Genomic DNA, 27,276 nt, shown 5'->3' with positions numbered 1-27,276 from the left:
CAGCTGCAGATCAGCCCCGTTATATTACCTAGGTGCAGAGTGGAGCTGCTTTAATTCTTTATTCTTGTTTGATATCAGTTTCCAAAATAAAACTGTCTTACAAAGTGCATGTTTACAAATGAGTCAAAACCCATTACACTGAAACTATTGAACTGTAAGCAGGTTAGATCAGCTTTCTTGTGATAAGAGCTTCTGATATTGGTGTCTCTTTCTTGTGCAGGCTTAAAACTTTACTTGCAAAATCTCCTTGTATTCCTTTGAACTCACTTGGGAGATTAAAAAAAAAAAAAAATACTCCAGTTAACACTCCCTCATTTCATTTTTAAAGGTCATGCTTAGAGCTGGCAGTTGTTATAGGAGCTGTCCCCTGTAAAGAAAAGTCTTAACTAGCCAGGCACAGACTTAACCTCACCATCGAAAAACTAACATTGTCACTAGGATATGGAGAAACCATGGTGAAGAACTAGCAACAGCTAGACCACGGCAGAATGAGCAGTCGGCATCTGCTCGGTGGGCCTTTATCATGCAGTGTTGTATGTACGATTCAAAATGCACAGAACGATTGTTGAAATGATGTAGACAAATTGACTCAAATTAGTTTAGCATGGGCCATGCAAAGTTTAAGCTTGTTGAGCCCAGACACATAGCAACAGCCACTGCCGCACTTTGGAAGACTGTGCGTTCGAAGCGCTAGCAGAAAAGCAGTATTCCAGCCCACGTTCGCGGAGTTTGCTTTTGTGCCTGCGTGCTTCTTTTCTTTTAATTTTGCTGGCTCTAGAAAGTCTTGGCAGAAGTGATCCCTGCTGAAGACTACACTAGCACTGATAATTTTATAGAAGTACTTGTGAGCTTTAATGTCATTTTATACTTCCTTAATCTTTTGACTGTTACTTAATGACAAACAAATCCCCAAAGAACTACGGGGGGAAAAAGATTAAAAGGATTTTGAGATTGTGTTCTCTGCTTTCAGTCAAACTGTCCCAAATCCTGCCAACACAATTCTCCAGTGCCCTATGACACCCCTCCCCAGACCACCAGGAGTGAGTTTCTTATTGTATTTACAGTAATCTAATTACAACAGTTCTTCAATTCACAGCCAGCTTTGGTATACAGACCTTAGCTAGAACTCTCCTCTCAGTGCAGATTGCAAACTTTAATCTTTTAAACTAACAGACTCACAGAACCCCCCCAAAAAGTTCTGAAATGCCTGTGTAAGCTACTAAGATGTGTTCCCCCTCCCAAGCCTGCCAACGCTTCTCTCATCTTTTTGTTAAGTTCTCTTTTGTGCCAATTTACTGCCTAAAGGTAATGCGAGAGTTCCTAAGAGAGAACATTCTGCAAAGTTGTAAAATGATGATGGTCAAAACGGGTAGCCTGCCAGGAAGTTTCTTTTAAAAAAGATATTTTTTCTAAATGTATGTAGTTCCCTTAAAATATTTTTAATGTCTGTCTGTGTTTCTGCAGTTGAAGAAGCGTTACATAGAGGAAATAAAGACTGAGCATTTTACTTAAAGTTGAAATACGATCTCCACTTAAAATTGTCATTGCCCAAAATCTTTTGATACAAATCTTAAAGCCTATTAACTTTATTTAGAAGAATCAGATGACAAAAGTAGATGGAGTTTGTACATAATAAAAATGTCAAGAAAATGAAGATAGAAAAGATTGTTTTATATGAAGCAAAATATAAACCAAAAGTAGAATCCGTAATGAATTAGCAAATCTGGATATTCTTAGTGTGTCATTGCAGCCATCTAGCTATACACACAAGTATTGCACTATTCAGTTTTATTTCCATCACAGGTTTCCCACTTAAAGCTTTTACAATAATACTGGGTTTACCAATACACACCTTCTGGAAGTCTGAGGGAGCTTTTCTCTTCTCCAGTCTGGCAGTTGACTCTCTGAGCTGTGCTCACATAAAGTCTAATCTCGAACTCACTAAAGTTAATAAAATCTTCACTCCCAAAGACATCAGGAATAATTTAAGTCCAACATTACTGTAAAACTTAGGTCTCCCACATTACCGTGTCCTTTAGAAAATGTACAGAAGGCAGAAATACATGTAAGCTCCTATTTCATTTACGAGTATTTCAAATCCTCAGTTTGGCCTTTGTTATCCGTTTGGTTGGTTTCTGTGAGGCTCATCAATCATTTTGCTTTCTAGTATGTACCAGCATTCCTTGTCATGTCAGAATTGTTCTAATACTTAATTCCTCCTGTCGAGATTCATTACTATGCAAGCTGAAATGAGTTGGACAGTCAAACCTCAGCTATTTCCTACTGTTTTCTGTGAACCTTGAAAAACTGGGAACATAGCAGTGTCTTTTCTGGTCTCACATCCATTCTTGAAAAACTACTTCTAACACACCTTTGTGCTGTTTTCCTCTGAGCAAACTGGCTGTAGTAATACTCGATAAATGAAGCAATTATTCAGTTTGTAAAACCTTTAGGTTTCTAGATAATGTGTATGCTCTGCTCCATCCAAAGAACTCAGAATAATGAAATGGCTTTGAAAAGGTTGTACGAAAGAGACAGCAGCTGCTTGGAAACCTTCCAACTTTCATCAGAGTGTTTTGGAAATGACAGATTGTATGTAGTACTTTATTTCTGTGAGATCTAATTTAAATGTTAATCTCGGGGATAACATATCTAATCCTCACAGTCCGGTAATCTATCAGGTTGGACAATGTACAGGAAATACTCCTACCTTTATAAAAACAAAGTTCTTTACCGATTTGGGAGACATTCTCGTGTGAGAGACTCGGGCTCCCCTAATAAAGGGAAAACGCATTGCTGCAAAAGGTGTGGAGCAGGGAAGCCCGAAGTGTACCAATGCCATCTGCTGGCTTGATTAAAAGCAACCCTCCAGCAACCGCTGCTGCTGTCTTTGAAGGTGGATGTTGAGGGCCAGATCTCATTTCACGTATTGGCATGAGCCAGCTATTCCATATCTAAACTCATGTCACTAGAAGAAGAATCAAGCTGAGACTATATAAGCCAAAACTGCCTTAACGTGTATGTCTGTGCGTGAGCTTTAGGTTTGTTTAATGCTTTATGTCATCGGGCTTTAGTTAGATTAGGAAGAAAAGGCATCTGTGCTTGCAGTTTTGCTGAATATCGTGTTTAGGTGTACTAATCCTCATATAAATTTGTACCCATTAGGCTATTGTTTTACTGTGCAATGCTGCACGGAAAGGCTTCTGCACAGCAAAGCCAGCTTTAGCCCAGGTGATTTCACCTCTCTGGGTTTGTAACCAGCTTTCCTTTTCAGGGCAACAATCTGGCTGGCTCCAGAAGGGATTCTGGAGAGAAGATGCTGCCCAGCAGGGCCTGGGAGTGAAACATAGAGCAAGCCAACCCGGCACAGAGGAACCCACATCTCTACAGCAGCTTATAGCCTCTGTGAACTTTTCCTTAGGATTCAAAGTACAAACAACAGCAAAAAATGTGTATTTTTAAATTAAACCATAGACTACAGTCCAATCATTTGCAGGGGTTAAGCCATTATGAATTGTAGAAATATTTCATGAGAACTTTAGGGTTTATCTTCTCAGCACACTCCTACAGAAACTGGTAATTCAGCCTGGAGTATGATGCTAAAAGGCAATCTCTTCCTGAATACGGTCAAGCCCATACCTTGTATAAGTGCTAGCAGAGATCTGTAACCCATCTACCCTTAACTGTGATGGGCCAAAGAATCAGGAAATAAAAACTAAGTATGGGTCTTCACCATGGCTTGTCCGGCTCTCCTGGGCTGAACTCAAAGTCCAGGTGGGGAGGAGAACGGTTCCTTGCTAGGCTCAACCCTAGGTTTTGGCAGAGCCAACTGAGTGTGGGCCCTGCCTTTTCTGAGCTGCTCATGTCTGGCAGAAAAGCTGGCAAGAGATAGACCCAACCTGTCCTCTCCCTTCTTTTTTGTGAGACTAAACCAGAGAAGCAGCTGCTGCTTAGGGACTTTCCAGTTCACGCATCAAATTCTTTGAGGAAACACCAGATCAGAGCCAGAGACAGTGCCCTTTATTGCAGCAGTGCAAGGCACAACCTTTCCACATTTGACACAGACCTCCAGATTCACAGGACCTAAAAAATACCGGATATCAAATGGGTTTAACTTGCCCTTACTTGCCTTCTGGCTCCTGAGCTGTTAAGATTTACAGGCAACTCATTCTCTCTCCACAGCATTGCTCCAGACACCGTAAGATGTCAGCACAGACGGAACAGCACTGACCAGGGTGTGTGATTTTATCTGTACAGAGATGGGACTGATTTGCATGTTTTTGCTTAGAAATATTAGGGTGTTTTTGCAGTTTATAATCAAAATTATCATATTGTCATTTTATAATCAACAAGTAGTCAGAACATTCCCTTTCTACATCTTTGATTAATTCTATTGGGTCTATGTATTAACAAATGGCACCTTCTCCCTCATACTCCCCATAATGCACAGTGAATATGATGCACTATGTTTCTCCAAGGAAGATCCAGTCTTGTGAGGCTTTACCCATTTCACAGTTCTACTCAGAAAAATGTCTTCTTTTCTTTAATTTTCTATTCTAGGTACCTCATGTTGTTTGGAAATGACCCACAGCCAAGCAAGCTGAGAAGACTGTCATTATTTAGTGCCTGAACTCTAAAGCGGGTTCAGAGCCGACAGTGTAGCTAATGATGGGAAGTGGTTAATGATGGGTCAATGATGGGATATGACTAATGAAGGGGAAAGGATTGCAGAACTGCAAAGTCACCGAGTGCACTGCACAGCAGATAAAAACTCTGTAAGTCCCTGTAACCCCAAGCCTTACAGCCACCTTTTCGCTGTCCCACTCCCCTTCCCGGTAGCACAGCAAGAATTTCCAAATCACCCATGGCAGGACCTTGCAAAGCTGCAGCTCCCACCACGAGTGTTCAGGCTGACTGCACATGCCACCTCTGACACCCAGCTTCTGCCTGCTCCACAGGATGTCAGAAATGTACTGGGATGTCCCCTAAGCAAGGACAGCAATCCCATCACTTCTTTCCAAAAAAGGAGTTCTGTGCTTTCTACAGACTGTTAACTGCATTACAGGAGTGAGTCAGTGCCATAAAATGCAAGTAATGAATTATACCATCATCATCCTCATCATCACTGTTATTATTTTTATTCTTTCCTTGAAGAAAAAGAGGAATTAAAGGAAATATAGGGTTTGATTAGAAAAATGGGGAGAAGGAAGGAAACTATACTCCACATAGAGGAGAAGGGTACAAAACCATTGTGCAGAATTTAGATCGAGTTGTCTACAGGATTGTATTTGACGGTGTTCAGAGGGTTGGGTCCAGGGTTTATGAAACCATGTGGCTTCCTTTACTTTTGAATGTTCCTTTCATCCCCTCAATATGCCAACTATAAGTATGGAGCGATCAGGCAGAGATCAGGCACAGGTCGTAAAGTATTCAGTTCTTAGCAGTGTCAGTATTACCTTATTTGAAGTATTTGATTTCTAGTTCAAAATTTAAATGAAGGTAGTTTTTCTGAGTATTCCCACACCTGTTTTACAACTCTTTGTTTCGTATTTGTCTTTTCATTTGTAGCAATAAACACAATAACAGCAAAAAGAGTCTCTGGCATGTCACTACTGCAATATGCACACCTTGAGTACCAGTGGTAATCTGTTGGCTCTCCTGCTTAACAGCTAGCAATGATCAGACCATCTACTAGACCTTAAGACAGATCGTGGAGTGTTTTATTGTTACACTGCCACCTCTGGAAGGTACCAAGATTACATGAAAGCATTTGACTATCTATAACCCAGTAATTAAATAACTGTAACAAAGTATGGAGATACCAGCCTGATTTTCCAAATACTTAGATGTCTCATCAGTCCACTGGGAAGAATAAGGAAGCAGAGCAGGGAGTTGAATGTCTAATTAAACTGACGGAAGGTATGTACTCAGCTCTGCAGAGACCCCTTGGGAGACAAAAGCAAGGAAAGAGGTGCTCAGTGCCCTTACAGGCCTGGGTTTTACCTTCGCTTTGTTTGTACCCTCAAAAACATGGAAGGATGTCTTGCTGTGTAGATCTGGAAATCTGATAATGTTAATGTTTTGTTTCATAACAAAAATGGAGGCATGGTAGAGATAGACTTGAGGAGTGACTTCATGCTTAGCACAGCTTGTTATTTTAAATGTCAGTCTCTTAGGGGAGGTTCCCATGCCAACAATTTTCTTCAGAGGTTAGACACTATGAAAGTGGGTGAACACACACCCAACGGGTAAATCAGTCAACCCTCCACCTTCATAAAAAAGAGCAAAAAGCTTACGAAAATGCACTAATAAGTAGAGCAAACAGCTGGGAAACAGCAAGAAGGACATTTTATTTAAAACTGGATAAAAAAACAAACTGTCACAAAAGAGTTGCTGCACTTCTATGCAGCATGCCACACCTAGGAGACCAAACAGCAACATTATCATCTATACCTATTTATTCAAGGCAGGGATCTGACCTTTCCAGGCTCATTTGTTTCCACAAACTTTGGTCATGCTACTCATGACTGCTCATATTCATAAGACTTGCAGGATTGGAACATCAAATAATTGCTGATAATGTAAAGAAAGCGTGATAGGAGGAACAATACTGTTTCTTACTATGTGATTATCTGTTTTTCTTTCTCTGAGAAATCACTTCAATTATTCTGATCATTTTCCTGTCAAAGGTACATTTTTAAATTGGCCACTGCACTTCCACAGACAGAAAGCTTTTCTGTGATCTTTGCAACAAATCTTAATGAATACATTAAACCGGGTACTATAGTTCTCCTGAATAATATTACTGTAATTATTTTGTTCCAGGTTTGTCAATGTCCACCCAATCATCCTCTCAGTTGTACGGAGGAAATGCCACCCTGCAGGTTGAACAACAGATCAGACTGCTTCACGGGTTGGGTGGCTTCAGTCTTGTCACTTGACCCCAAAATGACACCGTGTCCTGACCTATAAAATGAGGACAATAAAATCTATTCACTTTTGTAAACACTAGTGCAACATATGGTTGAATATCAGTATGTAAATTTAAAATCTTAATTAAACTGAGGCAGAGCGCCAAGTAAGCACAAAGCATACGCTACTTGAAACAAGCTCATTAATAGTTCTGCTGCTGGAACCAGTTTTTTAATGACTCAGTAATGAGATGACAGTACAATCTGCAAAACCACGGCTCTTGATAATTTTTTTTAAGTATATAATTATATTGTGATAATGACTTGAACTTGTGTGTGCACATCTAACAAAAAAGATACCTCCAAACAGTTAACAGCCTAAGACTTAAAATCTATTCTTGCTTATTCCCAATTTGTATTGGTATAACTGCAGTCAGCTGTGTTATAAAAAGGAATGAGGATACTCTGGTCTTTCTGTTGGTACCCAGCACTGTAGTGGTACTTCGGTAGTATGTTTGATCTGTTACTTTCTGAACCATCAACCAAAAATGTTGTACAACCAACTCATGTCTCTGACTTTCTTCCCTTGTATGCTACAGTCACCCAGTACTCCTAGCAGACAGACAGTTTCATTTTCTATGAGACGAGATGCGTCTGCAGGTAAGGCATCACGCTTAATTAAGCATGTCTCTCCATATGTAATGAAGACATTATATACGTTTGAGCGGCTTGTGCTGCTCTTTCATTCCAACCTGGTTTTGTTAGTAAGGTAACATCGGCCAGTGGCCTCACTACCAACAAATGTTGGATTTTAATCTCCCTCCCTCCTCCCTTCCTTCCAGCACACTGTTAACCTAGGTTATCTACTCAGGTAACCCATTTGTAAGCCCCAAGGTAGATTTATATTTCTAATTTGCAAAAGCACAGTTCTTGCCTAATGTCTCTCCACTACACCACAGGCACGGATCTGCAATAGGGATGTATTCACATCCACGGCATACAAGTTAGGAAACGGCACCCCATAAGGTCCATCTCTGGCCTTCACCCTTGGCTGCTCTACTTCATTATCTCTAGAAAGGAACCAAATAAAACAGCACATGCAGTATCTCACATGCTTTCTGGTTGTGCTCCTCATTCAGGTCTCCTGTTGAGCAAACAGTTGAGATGGAGTTTGCTGTCCAGTCACATGCCTGTTGACTTCACCAGACTTAAGAGCCTGATGCTCTCCCCACAGCTTTGACTTTTCACAACGGCTACCTACAATGGGAAAAACGGAACTGCGAGGCCTAGGAGTTCAGGAGACACACGTCACATTTTAAATGAAGTTCTGCACTGAAAGAGGACGACTCCTTTCAGAGCTGTTTCCTAGGTCTACATTGAATCCAATACAGTGAAACTCCAAGCCTGGCTGCAGTTCCCCACAGCTACTGCAGCACTAGAAGTAACCACAATCATCATAATGGAACACAAAATGTATATATTTTGACCTTACTTCAATTATTTTCTGCATCTGTAATCATAGTGCATTCACAGACAAAAATCTAAAAACCTATAATCTAAAGAAAGGAACCACTCCTCCATGGGGGAAGACTGAATGTTGTATTTTTTCCATTTTAAAATTGTTAAGAAGCTGCTTATATGCTACTTCCAGTGAAAGAAGGTTATTTATTTCTCATAAAGACTAAATAATACTGAGGAAGTCTTACATATACCAACACCGGACCATCTTTGAGACTATGAAGGAAACATTCAATGCATGAAAAATTAAATGAGAGCAAAAATAGTCACAATGATGACACCTCTGCAAACAAAATCTTTTCCTCAGCTTCAGCGTTGGTTTAGCAAAGTAACAGGGACGCCGCTCATTTGTTTTCTGTTGTTTGCAGAGGTATCAGCCTGAAGTTTTTTCGGTTGTTACACCTGCCAGTGAGACTCCACTGCCAATGGCTGTGGTTTTACGAGGAAGTTGGCTCTTTCCGTTTGCTCAGCAAACCACTTCACCAACCCAAGTCCTTCTGTGCCACCCTAAGTCTTTCAGAATTTGAAAAAGAAAAGATTTTTATCTCTGCAATGCCTTTCATTTTCAGTTACTAGGAGGCAAAACATTCTTTGATGCCTCATGCTGTAAAGTTTATGGTGATTGATTAACTCTTAGAGAAAATACTCAAGCAGCAACTCTTTCTGCTGCCACCAGAAACATGAAGCTACAGGCCTTGCGTTTGAAGCAGAGCACCACACATAATGAAAGCACTGTGTACGCCTGGGCCTTAGGGCAAGGGATGAATATCAGCTATAGGAAAATCCCCTTATCTCAAAGACCAAAAAGATGGTAACAGTGGCAGGTGTCATCTGTTAGTACCAGGGAGGTAAACTCTGTTTGGAGAGCCACAGACCTGTTCTCCCAGGTGGAAATCAAGACCCCAGCGTAGGACTCCTGTGGGCCTGTGTACTATTTCCAAAGAACACGACTAATTCGTGCACCCTGTGTGCCTCCCATGTCCTGAAAGATCCCAAAGCGTGCTCCCGACCAGACACCGCCCTTGGTTTTTCACTTGGATTCTCCCGCACTCATGCTTTCACCCATTCAGTGCCAAACTAAAGAATATGGCTGGCTGGTATTCGTTCAGCATGTCAGGAATGCCGAGTCCCGGTTATCAGCAAACCCCTCCGAGGCCCGTACAGTGTTTGCTCTGATGGGTCACATTGATGCTCCTGCAGCTGCCCAGTGATGTCTGACTAGATCTGCACACTCTGAGGAGGACAGGTCTCTTTCACCTTCATCTCACACCTGCGTTACGTCCCTCTGTGCTAATCCAGAGGTAAACTGCTGAAGCTGGGGCTGATAAAGAGCCAGGAAAAGGCCTCTTTAGACAGATCTCTGTGGAAACAGGGTGCTCCTTTGTATTTTCCAAGTAAGAACCGAGTTCACACTTCAGACAGGGATTAATGATTTTGGAGGCGTCCAGGAAAGATTATTCTCAATACACACCTCTTCTTAGAGAGGAGGGTGGAGCAGAAGGGTGCAGTCAAGCATGAAGCTGGGCAGAGGAAGCAGGGGGTGGTAGTTTGCCTATGCAAGTTTTTTAATCTTGTGAAGCATTTCATGGGGTATTTAGTACTTCTGTGCTGATGAGAGTTCTGTTTCTAAACTCACAAAGGACCTGGGACTTCCCTCTCTCCCTTGGCCACCCAACACTTCCTTGTCTAAGAAACTTGAAAGTCATTGTTCATCCCCAAAGATCCTTAGAGATGCACATGGAGCGGTCCCAAAGGAGGCAGCGAGCGCCAGAAAACTTGTCATTCCCCAACTATCCCCGTTAGTGTAGCTGCCTAGAAACCCATGCCCTTAAACCATCATGACTACAACTTTATTCCCTACAGGTTGCATGGGAGTAGCTCCGCTCACTCACATAATAGCTGGGATAAAGGGTGTAATGTCAACGCTGCTGAATGCAAACCCAGATCCTCTGGCTTAGCGTTAGCGGCTTCACCGCTGGCACCGCACCGGTGCTCCTCGCAGGCCGCGGGGAGCTTCTGCGGCCTCCCCTTTCCACCGGCAGCACGGCCGGGGCCCCCCAGTCTATTCACCCCGGCCGAGGCGCTCGCCAGCCCAACCGAGCGCCGCAAGCCAAACCCCAGCACCCCACAGCATCTCGGTCAGCGATGGCAACGCTGTCCTCCCCTTCCTCCTCTCCTCTACCCTGCCACCCCCTGCCATCTTCCTCCACCCTCACCGCCCCGACCCCGCAGCCTCGGAGGCCTCGCTCGGCGCAGGACCCACACTGGGCCCCGTGGGGGCCATGAGGGTCGGCCCGGGGGGACGGCAGGGACGTTGTGGCGCCGGAGAAGGAGACCGCGGGGGGGGCCCCGGGCGGAGAAGGGGCGGGAGCGGCGGCGCCTGCGCGCCCCCCCGGCCGCCGAGGGGGCCGCGCCGCGCCGGGCGCTGGGGCGGGGTCTGCGGGCGCCGACGGGGCGGGCGCCACGTCGGCAGCAGCGGGGAAAGGCGCAGGAGTAAAGTCTGCGGCGGAACCCGGCCGAGCCGTGTGGTGAGTGAGGGCTGAGCGGCTTGCTGCCGCTCCGCCGTTAGCCGGGGAGCCCGGCGGGCAGCCGCCCGAGCGCCCTTCCTGCTTCCCCTCTTGTCGTTCCCCGAGGAGGAAGGGAAACTTCTGGGGGAGGAGGCGGGGGGGGACCCGGCGCGTCCCGGCGGAGCCGCCGGCGGGTGAGGCGGGCCCGGGGGAGCGGAGCGGGGCCGCCGCCACCTGCCCCCGGCGCCTCCCGCCGCGCAGCCCGCCCGCCTTTGTGCTTCCTGCCGCCGCACCGGGGGGGGGCGTGAGGGGAGAGAGGGAAGGGAGGGCGGGCCGGGCCGGCCGTAGCGGCTCCGCCGCGGCCTTGGCTGCCACGTCAGTGCCGCCGCCCTGCGCCGAGGTGCCCGGCGGTGCCCGCGGCCGGCCCGGCGGAGCGGGTCGCTTGCCGGGCCGCCTCCTCAGCTCCGCCGGGGAGGCAGGTAGCCGCGAGGGGAGGACGTGGAGGGGGCTGCGGGGGGGGGGGGGGGGGGGGCCCTTGGGCCGCCCCGCCACGCGGGGTGTGGGGCCTCGACGGGCCGGAGTCGGCGCCTCCTCGGGTGCGGGACCGCGACCGGGACCGGGGTCGGCTGCAGCGTCCTGCCGCTGCCGGGCGCCGCGCTCCCCGCCTCCGCGGCGGCGCCTCCCGCCTACCGGGGAGGGCAGCGGCGGAAGCCGTGCGCGCCTCGGCCTCGCTCCTGGCTGGGCTCCTTCTCCGCCGTGAAGTTCTGCGTGCCGGGGGAAGCTTTGTTTCGGGTTTTCTTTTCTTCTTTTTAAAGTTCGCTCTCTTCAGATGTCGCCTGTAGCGAGCTGCGCCTTATTTCATCCGTTTCTCTCAAGTCCAGCTTGCTGGAGCAGAATCTGGAAGAGTTTTTTTGCAAACCGTTCGGGAGCAGGTTAGCTTTCAGCATTCGCCTAGCCTAGGCGTTTATGTGGTGTGGCCCGAACATAAATCCAAGTTATTTTAGCCGTGCAGCTGGTTCTGGTCATTGTGCGAAGCTCATAGGCAGTCTCTGCAGATGCGATTAAATGCTTCCTTCTGCTCATTTAACTGGGCTGAAAACATGCACGCTGAATCAGGACGTCGCTCCGTAAGGAAGATAAATACCAAGTGCACGTAGTCTGCTTCAGTGTGTCCAGAGCATTGCTTCAGGCGGCGTGTCTGTATAATTGGAAGGGTACATATAGGATACCTTAATTTAGTACACAACTGCTGGTTTGTATGCGCATCAATTTTAAGACTTCTCAGTAAAAACTATCCAGACGGGTTTTTTTAAAGCTTTCTGTTAAGGTGTGGTTAAACATTCAGTAGAGTTGGTGCTGCCTCCTCAGTATAGAAATGAACTGTGTCGCAAAAGCATTCCTTTTCCGGCAAGTGAACAGGTCTAAATGTCAGATAGGAGTCAACAAACAGGTGGTGGGTGCTAGCGAAAAAGTTCATTATTCCATTAGCAGGGGTGGCAAGGAAGTTCCGCAGCTACTTTATCGCCCTGGCTGTTAGGCACTGTCAGGTTTTGTCTTTATAGGTCTCCTGGAAAAAGAGAGCTGAGGCGGGTGTGGAGCTCAGGCATCGGGAAACTATTAGAAGAAATGGGGAAGGCTCTGCTTTGGAAAGCTGAGCTAGCAGGAGGTAGAGGATGACAGGACTGATAAAATGGAGCTTCCGTGACCTTTCTGAAGCTGTGCCCTCTGCCTTACTGGAATCTACCATTTAATTTCTAGAAACCAGTTCTGGAGGACTAGAAAAGGGGTATTCGGGTTCCTGCCACCTTTGATTTAGTATCTTGCGAATCCTTGCTTCGTAGAAAATTTGATTTCCAACATCGGGTTGATCATCTGATCAACTTTTTGTTGTCTTTCCCTGAAAACTGTCTTTTTTTCCTCTGAAACAGGCATGCTCACTTCCAAGCCAGTCTTGCTTTGTATATAAATCTGAATTTTGAAACTTGGCTTTTAAATAGAAGGCTTGTTGAAATGTCAGCTATGCTCTTGGTTTTTAGCTATACGCTTTCTACGTGCCTGGATTTGTTTTTTTACTTCAGCGCTGTTAGCGTTGACTCTTTCTTCTTGCAGAAGCTCAGTCAACTGTCTCCCTTGCATTAACTAACTGAAAAAACACACTTCCATATCGGCTATGCTCTGAGGGTTGTGTCTGGGAGAAGTAACAGCACTGAGCCCTCTTACCTGTAACATGTTACAAGCCCTAGTCCAAGGTGTAAAGCGGGGAAGCTAATAGTCAGGGGTCGCTTGTGCGGCTTGAAGCAGTATCCTGAAGAGCAGCCATGGGTGGGATTACCTTTTTGGCTTTGTGCTTATTTCCTTGTTTAATTTAGAGAGTAGAGCGCTGTTACTCTTTCCAAAATGCATTTCTTAAAGTATCATCCCTAAAAATAATTTTTTTTCATGTACGTGAAAGACATCAGGTTCATTTTGAAATCTGCTGCAGCTGCTGAAAGAGGGGAAGGAGAGCTGTGCACGTGGCAAGGATTGTTTTGTTTTCCATCAGCTCTGTAGCCAAGCTTTCTAACTGCATAGCTGGTGTGCAGAAGGAAGATAATTTTTTTTGTGGTGGACTAAGATGAGGTGATTGGTTTGTTTGCAGTTCTGTCAGGTGAATAGTTCCAGCACTGTCTGCTGCTGCTGCAGCTTTCTGGAGCAGCGTTATGCTGCCAACTGAAATTGGCCCCATCCTTGGGTAGTTTCATTGCTGCCTGCAAATATCTGAGTAGTGGCATTGAAACCAGCCAGTTTTTACTGGCTGCTGCTTGGGCCAGGTTTGCTATGCTGAAACAGTAGGGCTTTTTGTCTGTAAAGTCAGAAAGACAAGAGCATCATCTGAAGCTCGGGAAGCTGTGCACACGTCTGTAATGGTTAGAGCCCACTTTTCAATGGAAGGCTAAAATTTTACATAAATGGCTGTCTGAGAACTGCAGACTCGTTAAGGAGAGGTTGTGTCTTAACATTGATTACCACCCTTTCGTAGTAATCCTCATGACAGCATATGGAGCAAGTAGAATTATCTCCATTGCCCAAGAACACAGAAGGAATCTGTGTTTTGGTGAGAGAAATTTCACAAAATTTTGGTATCTTAAGGCCACGCCGAGTGTGCTTCTCCGATACCGTGGGGCTTTGTATTTATGATTCCCACCATACACCCAGGGCAGGTATGTGACAGTAGCGCTGTTCCATAACATGTCGTTAACCTTCTGCTTTTCTCGTAGGTGTATGCAAAATACTTTTTTGGAAACGACTAACTAGAGATCTTCACGAAGGAATATATTTGGTGAGAAAGTTTTATTTTTATCAGCTTTGATGTGAATGTATGTGTGGCTGTACCATTACCTCCAGAGCTTCCTAGAGCTTTCATTCAGGGTCCTATAGCAGTGTTAATGTTATAAATAGCTCTTGAATTAAAAATTCTCTTCTAAACTACTTCTTTCTTTACAACTGTGTAAAACTTTGAAGCTTCCTGTATATTTCATATTCTGACAATACGAAAGTGTGTTTTCTTCTTTAAACCAATTGAAAGAGTGACTTCCACTTTTATTTTGTTTTAGTGTGAAGGTTGATACATATTTTAATGTGTTGTTAAAAAAAGATGAGGAGTTACCCCTTATCTCTTGAATGACTAGCACCTTCATAAGCGCACAGGGGAAAAAAAAACCCAGAAAGTAGTTTACATGTGTTCCTGTCTGAAATCTTTTTTTAATATCTGGGTTTGCTTCCACTTGACATAAGAAAACACAAAGCTTACATATTCGTCTGCACAGATGAAGAAAGAAACTGGAGAGTGCTGCTGATATACTAGATGTCTGCTTCATGAATGTCTGTATGAGTTCTGCCAGGACTCATAGAGATCCTACCTTGTTCAGTGTGATCATACAATGCAGGTGTTAAATGAAGCTGGAGGCTTTTCCCCAGTGATGCAAGACACTGAATTTGGCATCACGGGATGAAAATGCCAAAGAAAGATCTATTTGCCTTCTTTCTTTTTTCCCTTTTTTTTGGCCAGTCTTAGCATACTTTGAAGAAGATTCTGAAAAACATGTCAGAGAAGTTCCAAAGTTCAGGCTTCTGATAAGTCTTTGCCTTGTTGCATGTGCTTGCAATAACAGTAATAATTGTGACTAATGATTCAGTGCATAGGGGACTTTGAATCTGCAGCTTCCAACTTAAGTTTTCAAAGTTCCTTAACCAATACCATGTCTGAATGACCCAATTCTCTGCACAAAAGTCTTACCCTTGCACCTCTGGATCGGTGCCTTAAGTGTTAGCTGAGCTAACTCATCTAACTCTGTTGGGTCTCATGAATTTTGCTTTCTTCTTCTCTGTGGGGACACACCTTCAGCAGGGAGCGTGAAGAGGAACCTCCCTTAGGATACACTGCAGTCTGGTGACCAGGGACCCTGTCGCAAAGTGGGACTTAAGAGCTTGGATCTTAAAGGAGGCATTGAATTGTATGTGAGTGTTTTCACCTTGATGGTATTACGTAAAAGATAGCAAACGGTTTCTGCTTTTCTAACTCCAATTTTTGAAGAAAAAAATTATAATCCTGCCCTCTTCGTTTGAAGACTGGATGAAATCACCTGCCACCAAGCAGTTGTTCCAGGCCTTTGGCCTCCAGCCCTTTGACCTCCAGTCAATAGAAATACCTTAATCTCTGGAGGAGAGCCAGGTTTAAGACATGCTCCTGTGTGTAGTATTTTCTGTTTGCCAGATATGCTACACCCTGTTTAGCACACGGGATTTTGGATCTTTTCAGAGGCTCTTAAGTCTCCTGACATGTTAAATTGGATATAAGGATGCATGATGCAGGCTGTAACCTAGATACCTGAAAGTTTTCTGCTGAAGTGCTTTGTTGGATCTCGGTCTTGATTCTGTGATTCACTGGAGAGCTTCTACAGAAAAACAAAAGGACTTGAATTACGCCTTGTGAGCTCTTGTGTGCTAGGTTCTGGTTTTGGCCAAGCTGTGAGCCTTTTCTGACAGTGATGAGATTCTGTTTTCACTTGCATTGATGTAGTAGGAGAACAGTGAGTAAAACCTAGCACAGGCTGGTTAGGCACATCTTTTGTAGCATTCCTAGAGTGCTTCCAGGCACCTGTAGAACTACACATCATACAGTAGTTCTCAACTTTCTGCTCTGTAGACCCCTGAAGGCTCCCTTCTGTGTAGAACAAATTCAGTCCTACCGACAGTGACTTATTTCCCTTTGCTGCTCTTCTCAGGCCCGTGTAGTACTCCATTGACTTCTGGGGTCTGGTAGCAGCAGGTGCCTGGGCTGTAGAAGATAGACCACTGTGGTCCATGTAGTTGTAAGAGAGTGAAGTATTTCTGTGGTTTAGAAGGAGTTGCAATTGTGTTAAATCATTGCATGTGAGTGATATATTGTGTAATATTCCTGTCTACCTTTTAAAAAAAAGTAGCTTGTGGTCAAGAATTATGTAACCTTGAGGTTCTAGGGAGGGTAGCAGGGGAGGGAATGCCTGATCTTACCACTTCTTTTAGGTAGTGCTGTGATTTTACACTTGTGTTTTTTTTTTTAAATACTTCATCACTAAACTAGAAACTCTGCTGTGAAACTCCCCTGCCAATACATTGCTTTGCTCATTTAGCTTTGCAGGAACTGCAAGCAAATCTGTCAGTGGCCTAAACTGGATTACGGAGAGTTATGAAAGCATCTTTTACCTGCACTGTTTGCCAGTCTTACTCTGACTCTTTCCATTGGACAGGTGTCATCTTAAATACTTGTATCATGCCTAACACAACAGATCCTTGGTACTTCATCAGGGCTGTATCTGCTGTCAGTGCTGCTGTGTCCAATACCTTCTTAATAGCAGAAAATACTAAAACTTGTGTGGAGCCTTGTGATGCTTTCTAGTGTTCTGCCACGTTCAAAATTGGTAACTTGCTCCAATTCCCCTCTAAACTTGCTGATAATCCGTGACAGTATTTTGTCTGATTAAATAACTTTTCTGAGCCTCTTATGAGGAATTGTTGGCAGAAACTTTTTGGGAGCTCAAACAAGCAATTTCATCTGAATTTCTTTTGGGAGTTACATGCGAGCTAGATACAAGTATATTAGCGGAGGGAGTTCTTTATAAAAATTAATTTATCTCTGGCTTAACTCATTTGTGTCTCCCTTGCGTCTGCTTTAAAACTGTTCTGGTCACTTTTTTTATTCCTTTGCTTGAAGTAAGACTTGCTAGGTTGTGACTCTTATTTTACTTTTTTTAGGACCTTCCCTAATGCAGCGAATAAACTCTTTCCAAATTCCTGATAGAGTAATCATCTTAACGAACAAAATGGCCACATGTTAAGTAGGAACGTAGTTGCTTTGTATCTTTGTACAGATGTTTTGATCAAATAATGTCAGGCCTCTCAGTTTGTTACAGCATCTGCCTTCTCTTTCTTATAGTGCTTGATATTTTTGTTTCAAGTTGGAAAAAAGCAACAACCTACATGTAACTTCACATAGTGAGGATAAATCTTTGTATTTTTTCCAGCTTGCATTAGATGAATGCAAAGAAGTCATGTAGTACCTGAATCCAGTTCTTTCTCAGAACCTGACTGCCCTTGGTTGCTCCCTGTGATCAACTGGGCTCTCTTGCCTTTCTTTTTTTTTTTTTTTTTTTTTGGACTTGCTGACCTGTGATTAAATAAAGTAGCAAGGAATTCTATGATTGTTACTTTTTCAAATTGCCTCTTAGCCCTCATTTATCAGGTCGTCCATCTTGATGTGTTACTACTCACTTTCCTATTTCTTAGCTTCCATGTTTGTGTTTCTGGCTTTTGTTAGGTACTTGTTCAGTGTTACCATCAAATCAGCAACCCTGGTAGTAGGTTTTTTTGCTTGCTTTCTTGTTCAGCTTCTTGTCTAAAAGTACTTATGTTTTCTGAGTCATGAACTGATACCCTTAGTGCTGATTGTGAGGTCTCGTTAATATTCAATTTAGGCTTGCTTTGCATCCAAGGATCTATCATTTAGTGAGTGGGTGCCGTTTTTTACTGTGATGTTTTGACTTCATAATTATACTACGAGGGTTTTAGCTGTTGTTCTCCAGGTGAGTCTTCCCACCCTCAAGTTCTGCTTCTGCCTTCTCATCCCTTCTTCAGATCCCAGCCACTCCTTCCTCACCCAGAGGAGGTACAGAGAGATCTGTGCATGGCAAGACAAGCTGGAATTATTTTTTTTGGTGGTCGGTGACTCCTGGAAGAAATGTAAATGATTTAAAGGCTTGCCTATATGTGCAGGGAGAAGGGAACTAAGAGGTCACTGGCAGGAAGATAGAAGGATGCTTAGTGCAACTTGTTTTTCTTTTCGTGACCTCAGTGCCTGCTGAGGAGGGAAAGCAGGATTGGCAGGGGGGCTCAGGGAAGGAGGCAGGACTTAACACTGAGGCACATTTTGGTGGGGGAGGAAAGCAGGAGGGAAACCTGGACTAGATATTTCTTTCTTCCCCTCGAAAGGGGAAATGCAGTAAGCAGAGCTGCTGATTTGAGCTTTCTCCTGTGCTTCCCCTCACTGTCAGGGACTGCTGCTCTAGAACTGCTCGAGGAAACAGCTTTTGATGTAAAGAAATCTCCTTTCTGAAATGTTTTCATTGGAAAGTTTGTGTAGAGTTAAAACAGTCTAGTTCTGCTGCTATCACCACACTGTGTATGCAGTACTGCTACAAGATAAACGGAGTGTTTTCATTACATTTCTTCCATCTTGTTTTCATGGCATTTATTTAAATTCTGCTGCAAGGACTTGTTTCTTTGAAGTGCTGCTTTCCACGTACTAACAGATCTTACAGGCATGCTGCTGCTGTTTTTTCTAGTGCCCACCACCTCTATGATCACTGGGCTTTGCTTTTTTTAGTACATAAACTATTGTATGAGAGTGGCTGTTTTGTTTTTCATACTGTTTTTCTTCCTGATTGCTTTTTAGCAGTATGAAATAGCAGTAGTTTGGCAGGAGCTGCTAGTGTATCTAGTAACGAAAAAGAACTTCCTTTTCTGTGGAACTTAACCTATGTGCATTTTGGATTCATGGATTACGTTTATGAGTTGCCAGAAAAGATGTACAGCATATGTGAATTTCTTTTTTAGGCAATAATGAATCAAACGGACAAAAATCAACAGGAAGTCCCATCATACCTTCATGATGAACCACCAGAAGGTATGTATTAGTTTTCATAATATCAAGTATATTCACAGAATTTCATCAGAAGTTCAGATCTCTTTAAAAAAAAAAAAAAAATCTGCAAGCTGAACACTTTAACTTTCATTTAAGTAACAGTAAGCAAGCCAGCCCTGGAATGGGATGGGCCTGGATTATTCTTCACTTCTGCATTATCGCAATAACAATAAGGCCACTGAATATAACTCAGTGAACAACTGTACTGATAAATTATAGAGAAGATGGGCAGATACTGAAGGACATAATTTGCAGATTAGTTTCCAGAGATGTGAATTGGTCCAATAGGTATTTATTTCTGCTGTTCATTATGTGAGATGGAAAGAGCCCGGCTTCACTTTCGGAGTCCTTGCTGAGTTCATAGTGCTTGTGACTTTTAAACAAGAAGTGTTTAAAAAATACATGGAACTTTATTACTACTTTTGGAGACCCTTTTCCATCATACAATTAACTGTGGTTCTAACTGTTGCCTTAATCTCATGGTTTCCTAAAAACAAACACACACTTGACTTCATTAATGCAGTGGCATCTTGGTCTCCTGAATCAAATGAATCTTAAATCGGTTATTGAATCTGCAGAGGAAATGCAGTTGCAAATGAGCAGAGTTCCCTTCTGGGCTGTGGAACAGCAGGACTGTGAAGAGTCCTGTTTGCCTAATGTGACTGGAAGCATACTAGATCAAAAGCCATTCTTGGCACACAGGTTGTCTGTGTTTTGTCTTCTCTTGCTTTAAGACCAAGTGTGTTGGATGTAGAGGTGGGTGAGTGACGATTCCTCTCGGTTCATTGCTTTTCAATTTATGATGACCCTTTCGAGCTCTGTTTGGTTGGTTGGTTGGTTTTTTCCTCAGCTTTTGTATGTTGTATGACTGAACAATTTACTTCACTTGAACAACAGTATTATCCACTAACTGTAGCAGAAGGGCTTGAAGTGGAATAACTCACTCTATTCTTAACAACTATTAGGCAGGAAACACAAGTACAAGAAGAGTGGAAAGGGAGAAATAGATTTTTCATGGCACAGTGGTTCTTAAGCTCTACTATACTTGAACTTGTTACAGTGTCCTGGTGTGAGGACAAAAATCTTTCTTTTTAAGCTCTTACAGGGTTGTCAAGATCCCAAGAAGCATTTCTGAAAGCAAATGCTAGGCTGGAAACTATGCCCTAATGTGTGTTATCTTCAAGTCTAATTTTTAAGGTGCCTTTCCCCCTCACCCCCCTTAAAGATGGAATTGTGTTTTATTCATGTTAAACCTCATGTATAGAAAGTGAACAGTGGTCTGACTGATAAACTACAACTGATTCTTTCTTGAGGAAGGCAGTGAAACAAGTGGGCATTTTTTATCTTCCTAGAATACTCAGTAGGTTGTCCAGATTCAAAGCATAACAGCAGAGTCTGATCGTCACTAGTTATTGCAAGGTTTTATTTAAAATTTGTGAGCATTTAAGACTGATTTTCTTCTGCACAGTATCTTCTTTCAGTATGACAAGAACCAGTTTGAATATGAAATCTAAATAGATGAAGTTGGTGTAGTTAGAGGGAGCAGAATGAAACACAGCTTGTCTTAATGGAAACTCCGTCCTTGAAGAGGCTTTTTCCTTTTGATTCTGTTTCATGTGCACTCTTCAAGCCTCATGACTTCAGTTAAAATGTTGGAATACCCTTGAAGAACATCCCTGTTTTAAATGTCATACAAGGCCTTCATATGCGATACGCTTACACCATCGTAGAAGGGTGGCCAAATGAGGATGGAAGGCTACCAGTTCAATGCTGGCAAGAAGATCTGAACAGGCTCTCTGAACAGGCTGCCAAAAAAAATCCTTAGAGGAAAGGCTCGATTCCAAAACCAATTTGCAGTTTTTCATAAAGATATAAATAGTTCCAGTTTGTCGAAATCACACTTGACAAGCTTGGTGCCCAAAGGCTTTAAAGAAATACATATGTAGAAGAAGCTTTTGTGCTCATGCTTTCTATAAGTAGTGCTATTCTAATGGTTTATTTTCTGCTTTGCAAGTGGTGCCAACCTTTGCAGCCTACATTCATTCAAACTCTTGTTGGCTGTTGGACACTTTTCAGCAGGAAGCTGGCTGCAAGGTAGCATGGTAGAGCCAACCCCTGAACAGGGAACTTGTGTAATTTTCTCCCTAGATTTAGGAATGATCTGTTTTACCTTCTTTCTCATACTGGTTAGAAATAAGGAGACCAGGAATGTGTATCCTAGAATAGAAATCAAGCGGCAATAAAAACTTTTTGCAGCTGCAGGCGTTTACTAGATCTCATGGACAATGCAAACAGGAATGAAATGGGAATGTGTCAACCATCACCAGAAGTTATTAATACACCAAGTCACAGTCAGTATTTATACTTGTGAAATAGAGTATATGTTGCTGAAGGATTGGCTACCTGAAGTAATGTGAGGAAAAGCATGTCAAGATTACTTTTGTTTGTTTCTCTTTTGTTATTTTTTTAAGTTAGCTATGATGGGTCCTTTCTTGCTAACGTCAGATCTAATTCACTGAAATCAACTCTTAAACTTCAGTGTGATAAAACTATTCCCTTTCACCCTGATGATAGTGATCCAGTTAGGTGGAAGTGAAGCACTTCATAACCAAATTTTTTACAAGGTCTGTGAGTCTGGTCACAAGAATTGTCTAATGAATAATACCTAGACAGTGGATTTTATACCAGGCTCTATATGCTCCTATGTGAGTGTGACTCTTTAGGCTTTCTTTGTGTGAATAGGAATTCTGATATCTGTGTGCTTGTGTTGGCAATGCATTTTTGCTGGAGATGTCCAGGTTGAAAGCTGCTGGCCTAGAATGAACCAGCAAGGGTATTACTTGGCTTTAAGTAAAAGGCTGTCACTTACATTTCTAGTTTCCATGACACTTTCTGTTATCTACATCAACTTCTCAAATAAGAGAGACTAGTGTAAGCTGGAAGCATTTTTAGTATTTTTTTGCTCCCTTGAGCTGCACTGTTCCTCTGTATGCTTTTTTTTTTTTAAATTTTTGTCGAACTTGTAAGAAATTCTCACATTTAGATGACATCTTTTGTTTTAATTATTCCAGGCATGCACGTAGGAACTCCGAACTTGGAACTTTTTTAACAAATTCTGAGTCCTGGCTCAGTCCTGGCATTATCACAAACTCACTGGAGGTGCATGGAAAGTTGTTCACCCTCATTTTCATCTTGTAGATGAGTGCTGGGAGGTGACTCTTGGAAACTGTTCTCTGAATGTGAGTTGTCAGCAGTCAGGGCACTGGAGTAGAGACCTGTTCTGCTGGTTCTCCTAAGGCATGTCTGCAGTGCAGAGCAAATGGGTTGACAGGGGCTAGATAGAGATCTCTGGTGGATCTAGATCTGATTTTTCTTTTCCCCTGGCTCTTTAGACTCATTGTCCTCTTCCAAGGATTTTCTTTCTGCTGCTGACTCCCTCACCTCTTTATTTCATGTTTGTTTCTTCCCCACCTCTGCCCACTGTGGTTCCACTTGCTCTTTTCTTGGTTCCCCCTGTTGTTTTTCCCTAGGAAAGGGAAATGTATCTGTTAAATCCCATACGTTATCTACAGGTAGCTAGAAAATACAAAAACTCTGGGACTCACCCTACTTGTGTTAACTGGCTGTCTCTTGCCATGGTTCTCTCTGAAACTTTTTTTAAGGAGTGTTTGGGGTTGGTGAGGAATTGACAAGGCAGGAGCTGAAAAATGCTTACCTGTAAATTGTTGTGAAGACCAGAGATTTCTCAAGGTTCACACTGAAAATACCTTGTAGACAGACGTGTCGGGGCTACTGGTTTATAGGTGCAGTAGGTGATATTTTCTTGTGTGCTTAAATACAACATTAACATACTGTTTCATCTTCCTATTTCTTTTTTGAAGATTAGATGATGCTTAGGCAGTAGCAGGGCATGGAGTTGCAGTCTCAGTTGCCTTTAGAGGCAAGGTGCATGTATCTAGGATTTTGAAGCCTACATTTAGAAATGCAAAGTAATTAGTAAACTATTGGAAGGCTAAGTGGCTAATTCTGGGAGTCTTTCTATTACTCTAATAGGTTTCTATTATGTTGAGGCTATGTAATTGTATCATAAATATGGAATAGGAATTGACTTCTACAGTATATAGGAAGAAACGGCAAAACACAGGTTAAACATAACATTAAAAAGAAAAAACATATTAACGTCATCAATAATATGCAGAAATCCTATGGTTTGAGATTTGGTTTTGTGCATCATATTGGGACTTCTGTTGGGAGCCTGTAACTCTTGCTATTGTTAATGTCTGTGGGGACCGCTTTTGGTATTTAATGAGCTTATTTGGCCATTGGACTTCCGTCCCTGCCCCACTTCCCTATCCAAATTACAGAAAAGGCCTTTTTGGAAGAAAATTAAGTTTGTGTACGTGATGAAGAAAGGAAGTGCTACAGTGAAGAGTTGGCACCAGTTTTGTCCTTCTCATGCTTCTTTTGACTCCTCTGATTGCTCTTGTTTGTAACCTTCTTTCCTTCTTTCCTGACCCTTTGCACACAACCCCTGTAAGCATCTTTGAAACAGTAATTACGAAGGAAAGAAGCAACTTTGTCTCAAGGTGAGGTGTTTTCAAAGAACACCTTTTTTTTTTTTTTTTTTTTTTTTTTTTTTTTTTTTTTTAATAAACCTTTGGCTCTGCTTCTCCAGGAAACTTTTTCCAGTCCTTCCTTAGAGACTTGAACAGCAAGTAGTCCTGCTGCTTTTGGAGGTCCCCCCCTCTGTGGGTTAACTCTTAATATTAGGATGGGGGAAACAGGAGGGTGTGTTATCCCCTCCCATTAATAAAGTCTGGAAATGAGGCTAATTTGGCCATGAGACTTCCCAGAGTCTGGGAAAGTGGTGTGTATAGAGGACAGAAGTTTATCACGTAAGACCGTATGGAAGCTATATGCCTGATATTTGTAGGCTCAGTATTGACTTACATTTTAGAAAACAGTGTTGAGGTGTGTCTCGCTGCAGCAAAGTGTCTTTTCTTACTTGGAACTATGGTGGTGTATGAGCATCCAAGAAAAGCAGCCTGCAAGGTAAGTATATACTGTGTGCAGTGGCTGTTAGGCTAGAAAAGGAAATACTTATGAGCAACTTTTTCTTTTGAAAATGCTTTAATCCTAGCACTATGATTGATTTGCTTGTTGTTTCCTCCCTTAGGTTCATTAAAAGACCACCCGCAGCAGCAGCCTGGCATGCTTTCTCGTGTGACTGGTGGCCTCTTCAGTGTCACAAAGGGAGCTGTTGGTGCCACGATTGGGGGTGTTGCTTGGATTGGAGGGAAGAGCTTGGAAATTACCAAAACAGCGGTCACATCTGTGCCTTCAATGGGAGTGGGGCTAGTCAAAGGAAGTGTTTCTGCTGTAGCTGGAGGTGTTACAGCTGTAGGATCTGCTGTTGCAAGTAAAGTGCCTTTAACAGGAAAGAAAAAGGATAAGTCTGACTAAAACCAAAACTGAGACGTACTCGATTCTTCAGAATATTACATCAGTGGCATTAAAATCTGCTAAGATTTGGACCATGAGAAGCCATGTGTCTTAGACACTTTATCTTCTAAAGAGTTGTGCAAGTAACTCGATTTCATCTGAAAAGGACAGAAGCAGCTTGACTAGCACAGCATATGAAGATCTATTAGAGCCTAGATTGAAGCTTTGTATCTGGTGAAATGTTACACTTGATAACTATAGAAGTAAGTGTATCCGAAGGGATAATATGTATTTGAATATTCATTTACTGTAAGTCTTTTGGAGTTTTGGACTAAAATGTGAACATAGAAACTTGGTAGTCTCTGCTGTACCATCAATATGATGAGATGCCATTTACTGTTCTCAGTGGTTTCCATATCCTCCTGCTAAGGATCCTTCAGCTGTCTAACAGCATTGTTGGATGTACCCCAATAGTTTTGGTTATGAAACTGCATCTGCAGGCAGCCTGTAAACTATCAGTGACTGCATTCTACCAGTGCAGACTGGAGCAAATAGAACTGGAGGTGTGCAGAAATTGGAAATGAGTGGGAGATAGAAGTGAGAAAGTTTGACAACATGGTAGAAGGGATCATAAAGAGTAAACTAACTTAATGCCTTATTAGAAAAAATATCTTTTTACTAGGTGAAGCTGTGTAAAGGACTGTTCTGTTGTTTCAGTGCAGTGCACAGAATGAGCTTTAGACTCTCTTTACAAATCCTGGTATCTGAAACCTTGTCAGTTTTTACTGAAAACAAGATTGCTCCATCTCAGGTGTATTTAATGATGTGCATCTATCTCCTGCAAGTGAAAACTTGCTTCTAATAAACTTCTTATAGACACTAGAAAAAATGATGGCTTAATGGAAACGGCTGATGTTTGTGGTCATCTAGCACAACTGTTTGACTTGAAAGAAACTCCTTTGTGTAGTTGGAAACCACTGAAGAACTAGCAAAGCTGTTGTCTCAACTCCATGATGCACCAGGTTAGCTTCTTGCTCTGTTTAATCAAAGGCAAGGAATTTTTCACTACATCTTTCTCTCATAGTTTGCATTTTGATTGTTGAGTAAAATGCAATACTTTTATATAAAAACAAACCAAAAAAGGTAGGTGAGGCCTTATGGAAAAAAAAAAAGAGAGAGAAAGAAGCATAATCCAAGTAAATTGTACACTGACAGATTCCAAATGTTGACACACCTCAAATGGGAACATCTGTAGGTCCTCTACAGCATGTGAGGCAAAATGCACTTGTAATGACACAGCTTGAGGTTGCCTTAAAATAGAAGCTGTTGGTGATCTCTTTTTTTTTTTTTTTTTTTTTTTTTTTTTGTGTGTGTGTACTGACTTTGCAAAATAAGTAACCTCTTTGGAAGCCCATAGAAGGCTGTGAATGTTGTGTATGCAGTATTTTCTAAAAGCTTGTGTTGCTATGGAGAACTTCTAAGCACGTAAGCTTACTTTTTCAGTGGCTATGGTTGTACAAGAAGGATATATAGGGAGACTTTTTAGAAATTTAAAAAAATCGAAACATATCACTTGGCTAAAACTTAGTCCTATATTCATGGGTGTTGAAAGTACACTATGTGTAGATTATGGTACAGTAGTCACCTAGTCCCTCTGAGCCATTGGTACTTCAACTGCACTCTGCAATAACTTCATTTGGTATCAGTAATTGTATATGTTGGTAGTATGATATTCGTAAGCATGGGGATTTGGGGCGGTGGGGAGAGCAAAAACCCAGCAAACGGCATTATCTGCTCCTTTTGTTAGATGCACCAGCTGCTTAGCTCCCATCTGCTGCAAGGGTGTGATGAGGTAAGTTTATGCAACAAATGGAAGACTTTTAACTTTTTTATAGCCAAAAGCTAATTGCATAGAATATAGTGTAGTTTAAGGATACCAGTTAGCTCTAGAAATGAGCTAGCTTGGATATCGGAGGCAATCTAGCTGCAGCAGATAATTTAGTATGGTCTGCTCCCCTGCAGTTTCCAGTATAGACATATCCCCAGAGGGCTACCACTGAACCCTTAAGAGCCACCTGTTTGGAGCATAGTGGCATTTGTGACACTCAACCAAACCCTTCCTAATAGTTTTCTGAAAGCATAAATGTTGAACTGGTCATACCCCTTTTTTATTATATTCTCTAATTTTTATACTACGAAACTTGCTGCAAAACAAGTGTGGTCTGAGATAAGCAATGTTAGATCTGTAAAGAGCTGCCAACACTTCATTATGTTTTGTTATTAACATAACCTGTAGTTATTACTTCTGAGTCTTGTAACTGCAACACTTTAACATGGCATATGGTTTTAGTTTTTGAAAAGAGCTTTGTCCTATATCCTGCATATTTTCCATTCACTTGTGAAACTTGCTTCATCTTAAAAACTTGTTCTGATTCTGTCCTGACACTTGTGAAACATTAAATTGTTGCTGTTTCAGACATTTGAAAGCTTCCTTAGTTAATTTATGGAGAAAGGCATACTTAGGTATAAATCTTCCCACAATATCGTGCCCCAGTGCCTTTTATCTGCACCCACCAGCTCTTAACAAAAACTGTAACTTCACTATGTAGGCTGTGCCTAGACACAACACAAAATCCCTCATACCCTTTCCTCCCCCGCGTGAACTGAGGCTTGGGGATAC

General features: G+C 42.6%; 1 protein-coding gene and 1 long non-coding RNA gene across 10 annotated transcripts; both read left to right on the top strand.

Moving 5' to 3' along the window:
* The first annotated feature begins 4,575 nt into the window (after nucleotides 1-4,575).
* LOC115352267 lies at nucleotides 4,576-6,949 on the top strand. The gene is made up of 3 exons (XR_003927059.2): nucleotides 4,576-4,775; nucleotides 5,569-5,747; nucleotides 5,847-6,949. It is a non-coding gene; the product is annotated as an uncharacterized LOC115352267 (long non-coding RNA).
* A 2,855-nt stretch (nucleotides 6,950-9,804) lies between these two features.
* TMEM263 (transmembrane protein 263) lies at nucleotides 9,805-27,075 on the top strand. Of its 9 annotated transcripts, none has more exons than XM_030040084.2 (5): nucleotides 9,805-9,823; nucleotides 14,194-14,255; nucleotides 15,321-15,433; nucleotides 19,067-19,136; nucleotides 24,331-27,075. In XM_030040084.2, the coding sequence occupies exons 4-5, from the start codon at nucleotides 19,073-19,075 to the stop codon at nucleotides 24,615-24,617; spliced, it is 351 nt and encodes a 116-aa protein (XP_029895944.1). In that variant the 5' UTR covers nucleotides 9,805-9,823; nucleotides 14,194-14,255; nucleotides 15,321-15,433; nucleotides 19,067-19,072; the 3' UTR covers nucleotides 24,618-27,075. The 9 variants fall into 9 exon arrangements, with proteins under 9 accessions (XP_029895944.1, XP_029895946.1, XP_029895941.1 ...); XM_030040086.1 differs by lacking the exon at nucleotides 9,805-9,823 and adding an exon at nucleotides 10,838-10,957 and having other exon boundaries at nucleotides 15,321-15,429; XM_030040081.1 differs by lacking the exon at nucleotides 9,805-9,823 and adding an exon at nucleotides 10,838-10,957.
* The last annotated feature ends 201 nt before the right edge of the window (nucleotides 27,076-27,276 follow it).

This window comes from Aquila chrysaetos, chromosome 17 (assembly GCF_900496995.4).
Source record: "Aquila chrysaetos chrysaetos chromosome 17, bAquChr1.4, whole genome shotgun sequence".
NCBI lineage: Eukaryota > Metazoa > Chordata > Aves > Accipitriformes > Accipitridae > Aquila > Aquila chrysaetos.
The sequence above is the reverse complement of the archived record's forward strand: the minus strand, read 5'-3'. Positions and strand labels throughout refer to the sequence as shown.